This window comes from Syngnathus scovelli, chromosome 6, assembly GCF_024217435.2.
Source record: "Syngnathus scovelli strain Florida chromosome 6, RoL_Ssco_1.2, whole genome shotgun sequence".
NCBI classification, from domain to species: Eukaryota; Metazoa; Chordata; class Actinopteri; order Syngnathiformes; family Syngnathidae; genus Syngnathus; species Syngnathus scovelli.
The window spans coordinates 1,549,001-1,564,092 of NC_090852.1; the positions used below are offsets into that span (position 1 = coordinate 1,549,001).

The 15,092-nt window shown below is 43.3% G+C and overlaps 1 protein-coding gene across 4 annotated transcripts in view; it reads left to right on the forward strand.

Moving 5' to 3' along the window:
- Positions 1 to 15,092, forward strand: part of LOC125970555 (anoctamin-1-like) — a 139,466-nt gene that overhangs the window by 36,284 nt on the left and 88,090 nt on the right. For all 4 annotated transcript variants that reach the window (XR_007482133.2, XM_049722978.2, XM_049722979.2 and 1 more), the window contains exons 4-8: positions 2,575 to 2,726; positions 10,356 to 10,410; positions 11,166 to 11,214; positions 12,362 to 12,417; positions 12,809 to 12,850. Coding sequence is in view for 3 of the 4 variants with exons in the window: in XM_049722978.2 (XP_049578935.1) it covers positions 2,575 to 2,726; positions 10,356 to 10,410; positions 11,166 to 11,214; positions 12,362 to 12,417; positions 12,809 to 12,850 (354 nt within the window). In the remaining variant the exon portion in view is untranslated. The remainder of the gene's footprint in view (positions 1 to 2,574; positions 2,727 to 10,355; positions 10,411 to 11,165; positions 11,215 to 12,361; positions 12,418 to 12,808; positions 12,851 to 15,092) is intronic.

Sequence of the window (15,092 nt, forward strand, 5' to 3'; positions counted from 1 at the left end):
AGTATCTTTGCTGTTCCTAGTACTGCACTTTTCTGGACTGAGATGTCAGATGTTTTTCCTGGGATCTGTTTCAGCCACTCCTCCAGTTTGGGGGTTACTGCCCCTAGTGCTCCAATGACCACAGGTACCACTGAAGTCTTAACTCTCCAGGTCTTCTCCAGCTCTTCTCTGAGCCCTTGATATTTCTCAAGTTTCTCATGTTCCTTTTTCCTAATGTTACCATCATTTGGGATGGCTATGTCAACCACAACGGCTTTCCTCTGCTCTTTGTCCACCACCACAATGTCCGGTTGGTTCGCCATTACCATTCTGTCTGTCTGGATCTGGAAGTCCCAGAGGATCTTGGCTTGGTCATTCTCTACCACCTTTGGAGGTGTTTCCCACTTGGATCTTGGGACTTCCAGTCCATACTCTGCACAGATGTTCCTGTACACTATTCCAGCTACTTGGTTATGGCGCTCCATGTATGCTTTACCTGCCAGCATCTTACACCCTGCAGTTATGTGCTGGATTGTCTCAGGACCTTCTTTGCACAATCTACACCTGGGGTCTTGTCTGGTGTGGTAGATTTGGGCCTCTATTGCTCTGGTGCTCAAGGCCTGTTCTTGTGCAGCCAGGATCAGTGCCTCTGTGCTGTCCTTCAGACCAGCTCTTTCTAGCCATTGGTAGGATTTCTGGATATCAGCTACTTCAGCTATGTTTCGGTGGTACATCCCATGTAGGGGCTTGTCCTCCCATGATGGTCCCTCCAGCACCTCATCTTCCTTTGATGCCCATTGTCTGAGACATTCACTGAGCACGTCATCCGTTGGGGCCTTATCCCTGATGTACTTATGGATCTTGGATGTTTCATCTTGGATCGTGGCTCTCACGCTCGCTAGTCCTCGGCCTCCTTCTTTACGGCTAGTGTACAGTCTCAGGGTGCTGGACTTGGGATGGAACCCTCCATGCATGGTTAGGAGCTTCCGTGTCTTGATATCTGTGGTCTGTATATCTTCCTTTGGCCACCGTACGATTCCTGCAGGGTACCTGATTACTGGTAGGGCGTAGCTGTTAATGGCTAGGGACTTGTTCTTGCCATTGAGCTGACTTCTTAGGACTTGCCTTACTCGATGGAGGTATTTGGCTGTGGCTGCTTTCCTTGTTTCCTCGTCAAGGTTGCCATTTGCCTGTGGAATTCCAAGGTATTTGTAGCTGTCCTCAATGTCTGCTATTGTTCCTTCTGGGAGTGAGACCCCCTCTGTGTGGATTACCTTTCCTCTTTTAGTCACCATGCGGCCACATTTCTCAAGTCCGAATGACATTCCGATGTCAGAGCTGTAGATCCTGGTAGTGTGGATCAGGGAGTCAATGTCCCGCTCGTTCTTAGCGTACAGCTTTATGTCATCCATGTAGAGGAGGTGGCTGATGGTGGCCCCATTCCTGAGTTGGTATCCATAGCCCGTCTTGTTGATTATTTGGCTGAGGGGGTTCAGTCCTATACAGAACAGCATTGGGGACAGAGCGTCTCCTTGGTATATACCACATTTGATGGTCACGTGTGCAAGTGGCTTGCCATTGGCTTCAAGTGTGGTTTTCCACTGTTTCATCGAGTTGGCGATGAAGGTTCTCAGAGTCCCATTGATGTTGTACAGCCTCAAGCATTCAGTGATCCAAGTATGTGGCATTGAGTCATATGCTTTCTTGTAATCAATCCAGGCAGTGCTCAGGTTGGTACGTCTAGTTCTGCAGTCTTGGGTGACTGTTCTATCCACCAGGAGTTGATGTTTTGCTCCTCTGGTATTTTTACCAATCCCTTTCTGAGCAGTGCTCATGTATTGATCCATGTGCCTGCTGATCTTATCTGATATTATGCCCGACATCAGCTTCCATGTTGTGGAGAGGCAGGTGATTGGCCGGTAGTTGGATGGGACTGTACCCTTTGATGGATCCTTCTGGATCAGGATCGTACGCCCTTGGGTTAGCCATTCAGGGTGAGTCCCATCCCTTAGCAGCTGGTTCATTTGTGCTGCCAGGCGCTCATGGAGAGTTGTAAGTTTCTTGAGCCAGTAGCTGTGGATCATGTCAGGGCCTGGTGCTGTCCAGTTTTTCATTCCTGAGACTCTTCTCTGGATGTCTGCCACTGTGATGGTTACTGGGTTCTGTTCAGGGAGCTTGCTGTGGTCCTTTCTCAGAGCCAGTTCCCAAAAGCAAGTTCCCAAAATATATATATATATATATATATATATATATATATATATATACACACACACACACACACACACACACACACACACACACACACACACACACACACACACACACACACACACACATAGATAGTGGTGATGTGTACTTGTCAAAGAGAAAAACACTAATTAGTTAGTTTTAGAAACACAAAATATAGTTTTACTTTATCATCTTGCTCTGAACAGGGTCACCATGGTACGTGCGTGTGTGTGTGTGTGTGTGTGTGTGTGTGTGTGTGTGTGTGTGTGTGTGTGTGTGTGTGTGTGTGTGTGCGTGTGTGTGTGTGTGCGTGTGTGTGTGTAAAAGCACATGCCCATGCAGATTTACAAATGGATTTTTTTGTAGGTATATGAAGTTAAGAAGTCAAGTGGTGTGATAGAGAAGCTTAATTTACTCATCAGTAAAGTTCTTGAGCCTCTTCATCCTCATGTTGAGGAGCCTCAGCCAAAGAACATCAAACACCTGTCACACACCTTTTCCAGGGAAAAGCAACACCTGTAAGTACACATTTTTGTTTACACTAAACTCTTTCATTTTTATATGTTTATGTAGAAAGAACAATAAAATAAATTTGTGGTCAATGCATCTGCTCCTCTATTCTTTGTTTAGGTTGCATTATTTAAAACAGTGTTTCCCAACCACTGTGCCGCGGCACACTGGTGTGCCGTGAGAGACGTTCAGCTGTGCCGTGGGACTGTCCAATATTAATTACGGAGCGCATTGTAAACAGGATCGCCAAACCACTGGTCAGTTCGCGCAAGGCCTGGTCAGCCACTTGCTAATTGTGCATGTGTGGAGAATCGGAGAATCTTGAGATTTCATATTGTGTCGATATGATTGTATTGCATCGGCATATATTCAGTTTATGTGTGTGTTGCTGTGTGCTTTTGCTAACAGTGACAGACACTATGACGGTTGTGGTGCGTTTGTGGTCCGATGGAAATCAGAGAATGCAGTTCAACCGGAGAACCTGGATTGGTTATTTTTCACATACGTAAAATAAGCAGTCAAGTCGAGACTCCTCGACTGTGATAGCCGCTCAGCTGCTGTCAGAACAGCAGAGCGTCTTTAAAAGTGACTTTTTTCTTATTGTTGCAATATTTATAGACCTAGTCTAAAACAGTAAACAAAATCACGTTGATTCTTTTATTTTAATCACAATCACTTTAAATAGTTTATTTCTTACACCGTCTAAAACCTTTTTAAAAAACTGTCACTTTTATTTAAAAAAAGGAATACAATTTAAAGAATATTTAGTATTTATTTCTATTAAATTATTCGACTCTCCATACATATATAGCAATAGGACTCTACGTGTTTCGTTGTAATATAACTGATTTTAATATAGGAGCTTAACAGATTTTTGTTGGCGGTGTTTTTTCCAATGAAAAGGTGTGACATGAATGAAAAAAGTTGGGAAACACTGATTTAAAAGATGCTCTATTTTAGGTCTAATTGCTTCCAGATCAAACTGTGACATTTTGCATTTCCAAACCTAAAATGAGACCACTGGTCATATTGGAGAACCAGGAACTCCTGCTTCCAGGAACTCAAAATTCCTGGGCTGTTTGGTCTGAAAGGGGCTAATAACTACAAACACACCAAAGACTGCACTACATCCTGCAACACCTGGACACCCCAGGAAAGTACGCCAGGATCCTGTTTGTGGACTTCAGCTCGGCGTTCAACACCATCGCTCCTGACATCCTCCAACAGAAGCTCATCCAGCTTGCGGTGCCTGCCTCCACCTGTCAGTGGATCACCAGCTTCCTGACCAACAGGAGACAGCGTGTGAGGCTGGGGAGCATCACATCTGACACCCTGACCACCAACACTGGAGCCCCTCAGGGATGCGTCCTCTCCCCACTGCTCTTCTCCCTCTACACCAACGATTTCTCCGCAAGTGACTCTTCCGTGAAGCTCCTGAAGTATGCAGACGACACCACTCTCATCGGACTGATCCAGAACGGTGATGAGACTGCGTACAGACAGGAGGTGGAGCGGCTGGTCCACTGGTGCAGCCAAAACCACCTGGACCTGAACCCGCTCAAGACCGTGGAGATGACAGTGGACTTCAGGCGAGGCCCTTCACCACTTTCACCCCTCACTATCCGCAGTAATACTATTCTCTCATCAGACACCTTCAAGTTCCTGGGAACCACAATCTCTCGGGACCTGAAATGGACCGGCCACATAGACTCTGTCCGGAAGAAGGCCCAGCAGAGGCTGTACTTCCTGAGACAGCTCAAGAAGTTCAACCTGCCACGGGAGCTGCTGAAGACCTTCTACACTGCCATCATCCAGTCTGTCCTCTGCACCTCCATCACTGTCTGGTTTGGATCGGCCTCCAAACAAGACAAGCACAGACTGCAACGGACAATAAGGACTGCAGAAAAGATAATTGGAATCAACCTCCCATCTATCCAAGACTTGTACCTGTCCAGGACCAGGAAACGTGCAAGTAACATCTCAACAGACCCTTCGCACCCAGGTTGCAGCCTGTTTGAACTACTCCCCTCCGGACGCCGTTATAGTGCTCTGTACACTAAAACCAGCAGACACAGAGACAGCTTCTTCCCCCAGGCTGTCGCTCTGATGAACTCACACTACTCTTAGAGTCTCAGAGTCATTACTGTGCAATAACATCCCGCTTGCCACACCTTTTTTGTCTACACTGTTTGTACTATGTGTCCTCTCTGCATCCATTGCAGCCTGGTCATCCTAGAAGAGGGACCCTCCCATCTGTGGTCTCTTCTCAAGGTTTCTCATTTCCCCTAGCTGGAGTTTTGAGTTTTTCCTTGCCCTCTTGGGAGTTTAAGATCAGGGGGTGTTTGAGAATATCTTTCGTTCTTCACATGTCCTGAGTGTTGTTGTTAGTCACCTAAATGTTGAACAGAGGCTGTGATTTACCGAAGTCAAATTCCTTGTTTGGCACGCTCAAACATGGCGAATAAAAACTCTTGAATCTTGAATTGCCTGCTGTTCAGTGGTTGTCAACCTTTATGTGTCATACTTGTGATTGAGAAAAGGAGAAGAGAAGAAGAGAATCCCTCATCCCTCAAAGCTGAAATGCGTTTTTAAAAGTCTAGGATGGTGGTAACTGTTGCTCACTATTTCACTAGGAAGGTATAAAATGTCCACTAGTACCACTAGTTGGGCTCTTCCCAACCTAACTAGGTGACTCGTGAGGTTCAAAATGTTAACTAGTTAACTAGTAAATATTATCAAGATATCTACTAGTTTACTATTTGGTCGCATTTTAGCGTCACTTGTTAATTAGTTAAAAACATTTTTTTTCTAGTGAACTAATTCAATCCATAGCGAGTCACTAATGACACAGATTTTTATTTAACTAGTGAACAAGTGGAATTCATTTTGGATCACTAGTTTCTAGACAAAGCGCGTAACTCGCGTGGCTCAATGTCCAACAATGCTGACAAACACCAAACTAGTGAAGAACACTAATGTCTGATATCAAGGATATGGGATAAATGCTCAAATGGCTTGCCATTCTGCAAAGCATCATATCCTACATATCCTACATTATATCCTACAATCAGTCTATCAGTTTAGTCCTTAACCATAACTGGCCCATGAGTGCTATACCCTCCATGGCTTTGATGTTTGAGGAACACATATGGAATTTCCTGTTCAGCATATTTGATTTGAGTGTACATTTTATTTAATTGTTGGTAACTGTCCTTGTTATAAAAACAAAACATCTTAAATACAATAGCCAACATATTGCATCATTACATGGCTCAAGGAACTTGTTGCACAAACAAAAAATAAAAAGTGATTGAAGTGATGAAGCAAAAGTAATTTCCGATCATCTGTCATATTGAGTACCGTATTTTCCGCACCATAAGGGACTTCAGAGTGAAAGACTCAATTGCAGGGGCTAATTTGTACTTAATCCACACATACCGCATTATAGGGTGCAGTGTTGAAAAAGTTCATTTTCTACAGGGATTACCGTATTTGCCGGTGTATTGGTCGACCTTTTTCGATCCAAAATCGACCGAAAAAAATCGACCTCGACTTATACGCCGAGTCATAAAATTTAACTTCGTATTCATCGCTTCAAATGTGATGGTAACCAAGGCCGTTTCTTATGCGTTGCACTTAGAAAATTTGAACCGGGCGGCGTGCGCGAGTGCGCGGCCCGCTGGAAGTCGAATGAGGCTCCGCAATCTCCTCCGCGGTGTTTATAAACAGCCGATCCGCTCGGCGGGGGCTATTTTCGGCCACTTGGCGCGTGCGCACGGCCTCCCGGATGTGCCGGGCGGGTGCGCGAGCTCGCCGGCCGCTGGAAGTCGAATGAGGCTCCGATCTCCTCCGCGGTGCTTATAAACAGCCGATCCGCTCGGCGGGGGCTATTTTCGGCCACTTGGCGCGTGCGCACGGCCTCCCGGATGTGCCGGGTGGGTGCGCGAGCTCGCCGGCCGCTGGAAGTCGAATGAGGCTCCGCGATCTCCTCCGCGGAGCTTATAAACAGCCGATCCGCTCGGCGGGGGCTATTTTCGGCCACTTGGCGCGTGCGCACGGCCTCCCGGATGTGCCGGGCGGGTGCGCGAGCTCGCCGACCGCTGGAAGTCGAATGAGGCTCCGATCTCCTCCGCGGTGCTTATAAACAGCCGATCCGCTCGGGGGGAGCTATTTTCGGCCACTTGGCGCGTGCGCACGGCCTCCCGGATGTGCCGGGCGGGTGCGCGAGCTCGCCGGCCGCTGGAAGTCGAATGAGGCTCCGCGATCTCCTCCGCGGTGCTTATAAAGTGCCGATCCGCTCGGCTTGGAGCTATTTCCGGCCTCCCGTTGGTGCCGGGCGGCGTGCGCGAGCTCGCCGGCCGCTGCAAGTCGAATGAGGCTCCGCGATCTCCTCCGCGGTGCTTATAAACAGCCGCATGCGCACGGCCTCCCGGAATTTGAACACATTTCGTCAATAAATTTCGCATATTGAATTTTGAAGTTTAATATAATGCAACAATTGAGCTCGACTTATACAAAGGATATATCATAAAATCGTAAATTTCCGTCGAATTTTAGGGGGTTGACTTATACACCGAGTCGACCTATACACCGGCAAATACGGTAGTTCAAAGTTCAGTTCACAAATTTCAAAATGAACTAGTTCAGTTAATTGTTCATAATTCATATTTTATTGACTAAGTTTAAGACTTTATTTCAGAGCAAATGCATTATACACATCTACTGCACAATTTGTAAAAGAATGTATTGTCATTATTAAAAACTCGATAATCAAGTTTCTGAAGGAATATCATGTGAAGGCTGAAGGAAGATTTTTGGAATGTGGTATGATGTCAAATGACAGTGAATGACAAGGAATGATATACAATGACTCAGAATGAACTGAACTTGTGGAATGGAATGGTTCAAATTGGTGAAAAAATGTGCAAACTGGAGATGAATATATAAACATTTGACGTTTGAAGAGTTTGTAAATTTAGTGAATGGGAAAAATAAGTGAGATGACTTTAATGATCTAATGATGTTGGAAGTGGAAGGTTTGAATCGATCAAATGTGAAAAAAGTACTAGAATGATTTTGGGGCACAGTAGAAAGCGCTTTGAGTACCAAAGGTAGAAAAGCGCTATACAAGTGCAGCCCATTTACCATTATCATATGAGAGGCTGTTGAAGTTAAACTATTTGAAGTAAATGACAAAAAATTCATTATTGTTAAATGTTTCATAATGATGTTGGATGTAGTCTTCACAACTTTTTTAAAAGTGACTAGTGACTCAAATCTACTCAACTTAAGTCTTGTTGTAGCTTGTTCCTCTTATTTTGTTCCTCTCTTCTTATTTTGTTTGTCGTGTCCAATGTTTATATTGTCTATTTATTTATTCATGTGTTTAATGTTAATCGATTATTAATTCATGCTATTTTGCATGTTTTTACAATTTATGTAGCTACTGCATAGTATATCTATCTATCTATCTATCTATCTATCTATCTATCTATCTATCTATCTATCTATCTATCTATCTATCTATCTATCTATCTATCTATCTATCTATCTATCTATCTATCTATCTATCTATCTATCTATCTATCTATCTATCTATCATATTTTTCGGACGAAAAGTCGCGCCGGAATATAGGTCGCATTAGCCATAAAATGCACAATAACATGAAAAAAAAACATATATAAGTCGCTCCAGAGTATAAGTCGCATTTTGGGGGAAATTTATTTGACAAAATCCAACACCAAGAACAGACATGAATGAGCAACAACAGGCTAAATGATAGGTATGCTAACGTGACAAACACAAACGAAGAGCTGAGAACGGGATCCATCGATCGTCCTTTATGTCAACAATACCGGCCGGGTGCGCGCCGCTGACGGCGCTTGCACTTCAAAATATTTCACAGGCCTTCATATAACGATATCCATCCATCCATCCATCCATTTTCCGAACCGCTTAGTCCCCACGGGGGTCGCGGGCGTGCTGGAGCCTATCCCAGACGTCATCGGGCAGTAGGCGGGGGACACCCTGAACCGGTTGCCAGCCAATCGCAGGGCACACAGAGACAAACAACCATTCGCACTCGCACTCACACCCAGGGACAATTTGGAGTGATCAATCGGCCTACCAAGCATGTTTTTGGGATGTGGGAGGAAACCGGAGTGCCCGGAGAAAACCCACGCGGGCTCGGGGAGAACATGCAAACTCCGCACAGGGAGGGCCGGAGGTGGAATCGAACCCGCACCCTCCTAACTGTGAGGCGGACGTGCTACCCAGTGCGCCACCGAGCCGCCCCATATAACGATATATAAATTATATATCAAATAACTATTATAAAAGCAATAATATTATCCAACCATCTGTGTCACTCCAAATCATTAAATCCATCGATCAAATTCCTCGTCCTTTGTCAACAACGCCGCACGTACGCCCTGACGTCAGCCTCGTCGTTATTCCACAGATCTAGTATATAACTATATTGTAGCGTTAACAAAGTACAAGGAAAGACGTGGGTTTGGTAAACAGCTCTTTAACAAAACAAGAGTTCAACGAGCCAACAACTACTGAACTGTAACGATAAAAACATATACAAGTTGCTACACGAAATAAAATATATCAAATAACTATAACATAAATAGTTCACTGCCACACGGCCCAAAGCACCGGCGTGGACTTCCAGGCGTGTGGCGGCGTGGACTTTCATCCCCGGAGGTGGCACTTCCAGCCACAGAGGTGGAAGAGAGCTCCATAGAACAGGACCGGCGTGCGTAAAAGCCATGTCCGAGCCCCATCCACCGTCCCCGGACAGCCACCCGGCCGAGCGCCGGCCCCCGACTTTCGTCCACGGAGATGAAAGAGAGCTCCGTAGAGTAGGACCTGGTGTGCGTAAAACCATGTCCGAGCCCCATCCACCGTCCCCGGACAGCCACCCGGCCGAGTGCCCGCCCCCGACTTCCATCCACGGAGGTGAAAGAGAGCTCCGTAGAGTAGGACCGGGCGTGTGTAAAAGCCATAATAGTTTTTCAAACCTTCTGTGTCACTCCAAATCATTAAATTCTTCAAACTCTTCGTCCTCCGTGTCACTTACAAACAAAGCCGCTAATGATGCCGGTAGTACGTGGGCCCTTCGTCATCTTTGTCATCCCGTGATCGAATCTTTGTCCTTTATGTAAACAACCGCCGCACCGCGCCGCTGACGTCACTTGAAATTCAAATTTCAGTAATCCCTTGCTACATCGTCGTTCATTTATCGCGGTTTCACTTTTTTTTTATTATTTTGAAAATTTGTGAAAACATTCACATATAGGTCGCTCCTCAGTATAAGTTGCCCCCCCACCCAAACTATGAAAAAAACACGATTTATAGGCTGAAAAATCCGGTATCTATCTATCTATCTATCTATCTATCTATCTATCTATCTATCTATCTATCTATCTATCTATCTATCTATCTATCTATCTATCTATCTATCTATCTATCTATCTATCTATCTATCTATCTATCTATCTATCTATCTATCTATCTATCTAGCTCGTCGCCACTTTCATCACAGCCAACAGTGATTTTCCTTGCTGATGATTTGTGCTGTCCTATTATGATGAAATAGTAATACTTTTGTGTCCGTCTCTGTCAACAGGTTTGATCTTTCAGACAAAGATTCCTTTTTTGACAGTAAAACCAGGAGCTCAATAGTAAGTCAACTTAGGTCTGTTAGTGATACAAAGATATCAATTGCCAAGGTTTTAGTTGGTTTAGCTTATAGGTCTCAAACCCGCAGTCTGTGGGCCAATTGCGGCCTGTGGGATGATAATTTGCGGCCCTCGCCTTAATATGAAAGTTTAATGTTAGTGTGACCCGCAATTTTGATATGTATGGTTGTGTGCGGTGCTGATTGGAATGTGTCTTTTTGGGGAGCACATAGTACTTGTGCGAAAACCTCTTTTCTACCTTGAACTTCAATAAGTCCAAGTACAGGTCCAGACTTACTGATGAGCATCTTCAAGGGCTCAACTACTTCCTTCTTCACACCAAATGTGGCTCAACTATGGGAGAGGAAGCTCTGCCAGTTCTCTAGCAGCAAGAAGTAGGCAGGAGCCTACAATGTTAAAGTTGTGGTTTAATTTTGAGAACAGGGGTGTAAAAGTTTTTATCTGAGCCTAAAAAACACAATTCGGCCCAGCCTCATCCCAAACTCTACCTTCAGTGGCCCCCAGGTAAATTGAGTTTGAGACCCCTGGTTTAGCTGGTTAGAAACACAAAACAAATTCATGCAAACACATTTGATCAAAAATCAGTTTAACTTGGTGAAGGTCGCAACACTCTGAGATGGCATCTCAGCTGAACTGAACCCAAACCAAAAAATGGCTTGTCCTTGCTATCAGTGTTGAATGACACATTTTGTCAATATTTCTATCGTAATGCATTAATCAACTTGTTTTTCTTTTAGGTTTATGAAATCCTAAAAAGGATTAAATGCAAGGCCAAGTACAGCATGAGTAAGTCTGACAGCTTTAAAAGAAACAATTCAGAAGACAAGATCAAAGCAAACCTACTAATTTACTTTTATTTTGACTGCTTTATTTATTTACTACTATTTAAAAATTAATTCATTTACTACTATATTAATTACCATTTAACATTCTAGTCTCGAAATGTTTTTTATTGTTGTGTCATATAATGTCCAGTCCAATCCAAACATCAGCTTTCAGAATATTCACAGCCTTTATAGCCTTGATAATTTCCACAAAATTCCAGTATATTACAGGCTCATTTACACATCTTTGCTGGTATCCTTGCTAAAAAAAAAAATGAACAAACAAAAAAACACAAACAAAAAACAACATTGGCCAGCATGGTTTGGTTGTGTTTTCATGCTGACCTGGTGTCAACAGCAAGACCAACAGCAAAAGCAGCTAAAATTTGAAAAGCCAAACCTTCAGTCACGCTATGAAATGAGCCAAAGTCACCCAGCATGGCCAGCCTGTTGCTGGGGCCCTACCAGGAGGAGATCGGTAGGGTCCAGCTGGCCCTAGCAGGTCAGTATTGCTGGGTGAATTTGGCTGAGTTGGCTGAGAATTTTTTTTTTTTATGTTGAAGCCATTCAGTTGTTGATTTACTTTTGCTGTTTGGGTCATTGTCCTGTTGCATCTCCTATTCTCAGTTCCACTTCAAGTGAAAGACAGATGGTTTTGTGTTCTTCAGCCAAATTTCTGAATAAATATGTGAATCAATTTTCCTGTCGATGTCAATGCAGCTCTGCCCACCCTTTTGCGCGAGCATGATACTAGGTCTATGTGGTTACTATACTATGTGGTTGTATCTGTATTATAACCTTTCAGTGCAAAGTATCACTGCTGTCCTTGAAAGTCAAACTGGAGCTTCAACCAGGATGGCTGATCCAGTCATGGATGAAGAAACTCAGTGTGGGAGGGTGGTTATGATGTAAAACAGCCTCACTATTAGTTAATGGATTCCGCTGAGCAAATTAGGGGAGATTCAGTGTATTTATTTATTTATTTATTTATTTATTTATTTATTTATTTATTTATTTATTTATTTATTTATTTATTTATTTGGGGGTATCATTATTATTAATACCAAAGATTTATAATAATTTTATGATCACTTTTTCTTCACCGGCAGGTATCACCAGTCTCTTAGGTAGTGGTGTCTATACAGCTGCTTATCCTCTCCACGATGTGAGTAGACTTTGAAAAACAACAAAACCTAATGTTAGTCTCGTAATTAGTTAATGATAATACAAAAACTAACATATGTAAAAGTTTACAATTCTCAAATATCTTCAGAACATATTAGAATATTGTTTAGTGAATGATTTATTTACTGAGTATTAATAGGTGATATCTTATTTTGCAGGGGTGAATGAAATGTCAAATCCATAAGTGTTACAATTTTCTGCAATTCACCAATACTTCAGGGATTAATTTCTTTCAGTGCAAGTACATTGTACACCGATATTTGCAGCAGTTTTAAAGTCTTGGCAAAACACTACCCCAAAAACATTGCACCGTCAAAATCTTGCACTCCAAGTTGTGTGTTTTTACTATATCTTTATCTTTCTGTCTATAGGGAGATATTGATGAAGAAAGTGCAGAGCCAAATGACAGAAAAGTAAGTATTGCTATGAGTCCCCCTCAAAGTCTTTTGAGATTTAATTAATTAATTTAATTTTCAAATCAGGCGGCTCAGTGGAACACTGGTTAGCACGACCGCCTCACAGTTAAGAGGGTGCGGGTTTGATTCCACCTCCGGCTGTCCCTGTGTCGAGTTTGCATGTTCTCCCAGGGCCCGCGTGGGTTTTCTCCGGGCACTCCGGTTTCCTCCCACATCCCAGATAACATGCTTGGTAGGCCGATTAAGCACTCCAAATTTTCCCAAGGTGTGGGTGCGAGTGCGAATGGTTGTTCGTCTCTGTGTGCCCTGCGATTGGCTGGCAACCAGTTCAGAGTGTCCCCCGCCTACTGCCCGATGACTGCTGGGATAGGGTCCAGCACGCCCGCGACCCCCGTGGGGACAAGCGGTACAGATAATGGATGGATGGATGGAATTTTCAAATCATAAAGAGAAGGATTTGTGAGTAACTGATCTTTTGATCAATACAACGCTGGTAATAAATACACAGTCATAGTCATACATAGTTTAATTAATTAATTTAATTTTCAAATCACAAAGAGAAGGGTTTGTGAATAACTGATCTTTTGATAAATACTGGCAATAAATATACACAGAAATAAATATTACAAACAATGTAGTAAATAACAGTACATAAACTAAAATAAATTCTGGAAAAACAACTGAACCATAAAATATAAAGATATGTTTTACTCTAAATGTACCTTCACATCCATACATTTTTATTTTTGTTAATGGGTCTGCGGTTAACAAATTCCGTTGCTAGAGCACCGGTTTAACCCCAAGTTCCATGAACTTGCTGTCGTCCATCAGTGTTTTCCGACTCCCTAATTTTCCGATGCTCAATGTAGCATGCGATGTCCGTCGACTTGTGTCAGCATGACATTTGCAATCGGCCCTCTCTCTCAATTGTGTTCCATTAAACAGCACTCCCCCTCCCTCATCCTTACTCAACTCTTAGTACATTCATGTGTAAATGGCACATCAGTGCTACATACATTACCTTAACGTTAACATTGCAACATATAACAACATGTTCTCAAATAGTTAATTCAACAAACAATCATCTTTTTGTGCCCAGATTATATTATGACAAAGCAAGATATAATAAAGTGTATTTCAGCTTTCTCTACTTGTGGTTAACGTTCTCATCTCTTAACAATGATCATGGGCTTTCCTAGTTAGCCGTTTAAAATATTCAAACAGTTTCAATATAATATGTCAAAGCAAAATAATATATAAAATCATTCAAATTTGCGTGTCTATGTTTAATTCAGAATAAGTCTTTCTAGTCACTTAACAATTTTGATTACTGATCTTCTATCAGGTCAATTTAACTTTAGCACCATCCTCTGGTGAAGTCCGAAATGGCATTGGAGGTTGACTGGTTCAACCAACAAGCCCCTCTTTTCCGGTTTAATTATTATTACTTTTGAAAAATTAACTTTTAAACTACCCTTACTCAGGCCCCCTTGTTCAGGTCTCTCATGTCAAGCTTTTGTCACCATCTTCTGGCGAAATTTGGAATTTCATTTAGGCCAAATGTCTAGGCCACAATGGGCAAACTACGGCTCGTGGGCCACATCCGGCCCATGGGGCCGTTTAATCCGGCCCGCCAAACCTGAATAAATTGTATTATTGAACTTTTTTTTGGGTCATTTTCCCTGCAATTAGTATGTTTCCCCAATAGATGGGGAAGCGCCCGCCCGCGCATTTACTCCCGGAAGCCGTGTCAGAAAGCTCGGTGGACACTCACAAATGCGTGTACGTACTAAGTAGTACGGACCCGGCGCACTCCGGGCTCTATTTCCATCAGTGCCGAATTTCGAGTGTGGGCTGTGACGTCAGCATTCTCGTAATTCGCGCGCTGAGCTTTCAGATACAGTTTTACATTAATGCCACCCACAAACCTTCCCCTGGAATCCTTCCACGAAAATGAGTGGCCCGAGGAAAAGAAAGGTAGACACTGAGTGCCGAGTGTTTGAAAAAAAGAGAGGACAATTTGGCTCGACCTACGTGTGTGAGCAGACGTTCCGCCACATGAACGTCAACAAAGCCCGTCACAGCTCTAGGTTAACGGACCGACACCGTGGCTCTATCCTAAGAATTACCACAACAAATTTTACTCCAGACCATGATGCACTAGCAAAAAAGGGAGACCAACAATACTATTGATTTCTTTATTACTTTATTTAGAAGTATTCTTTCACTGATTCTTCAA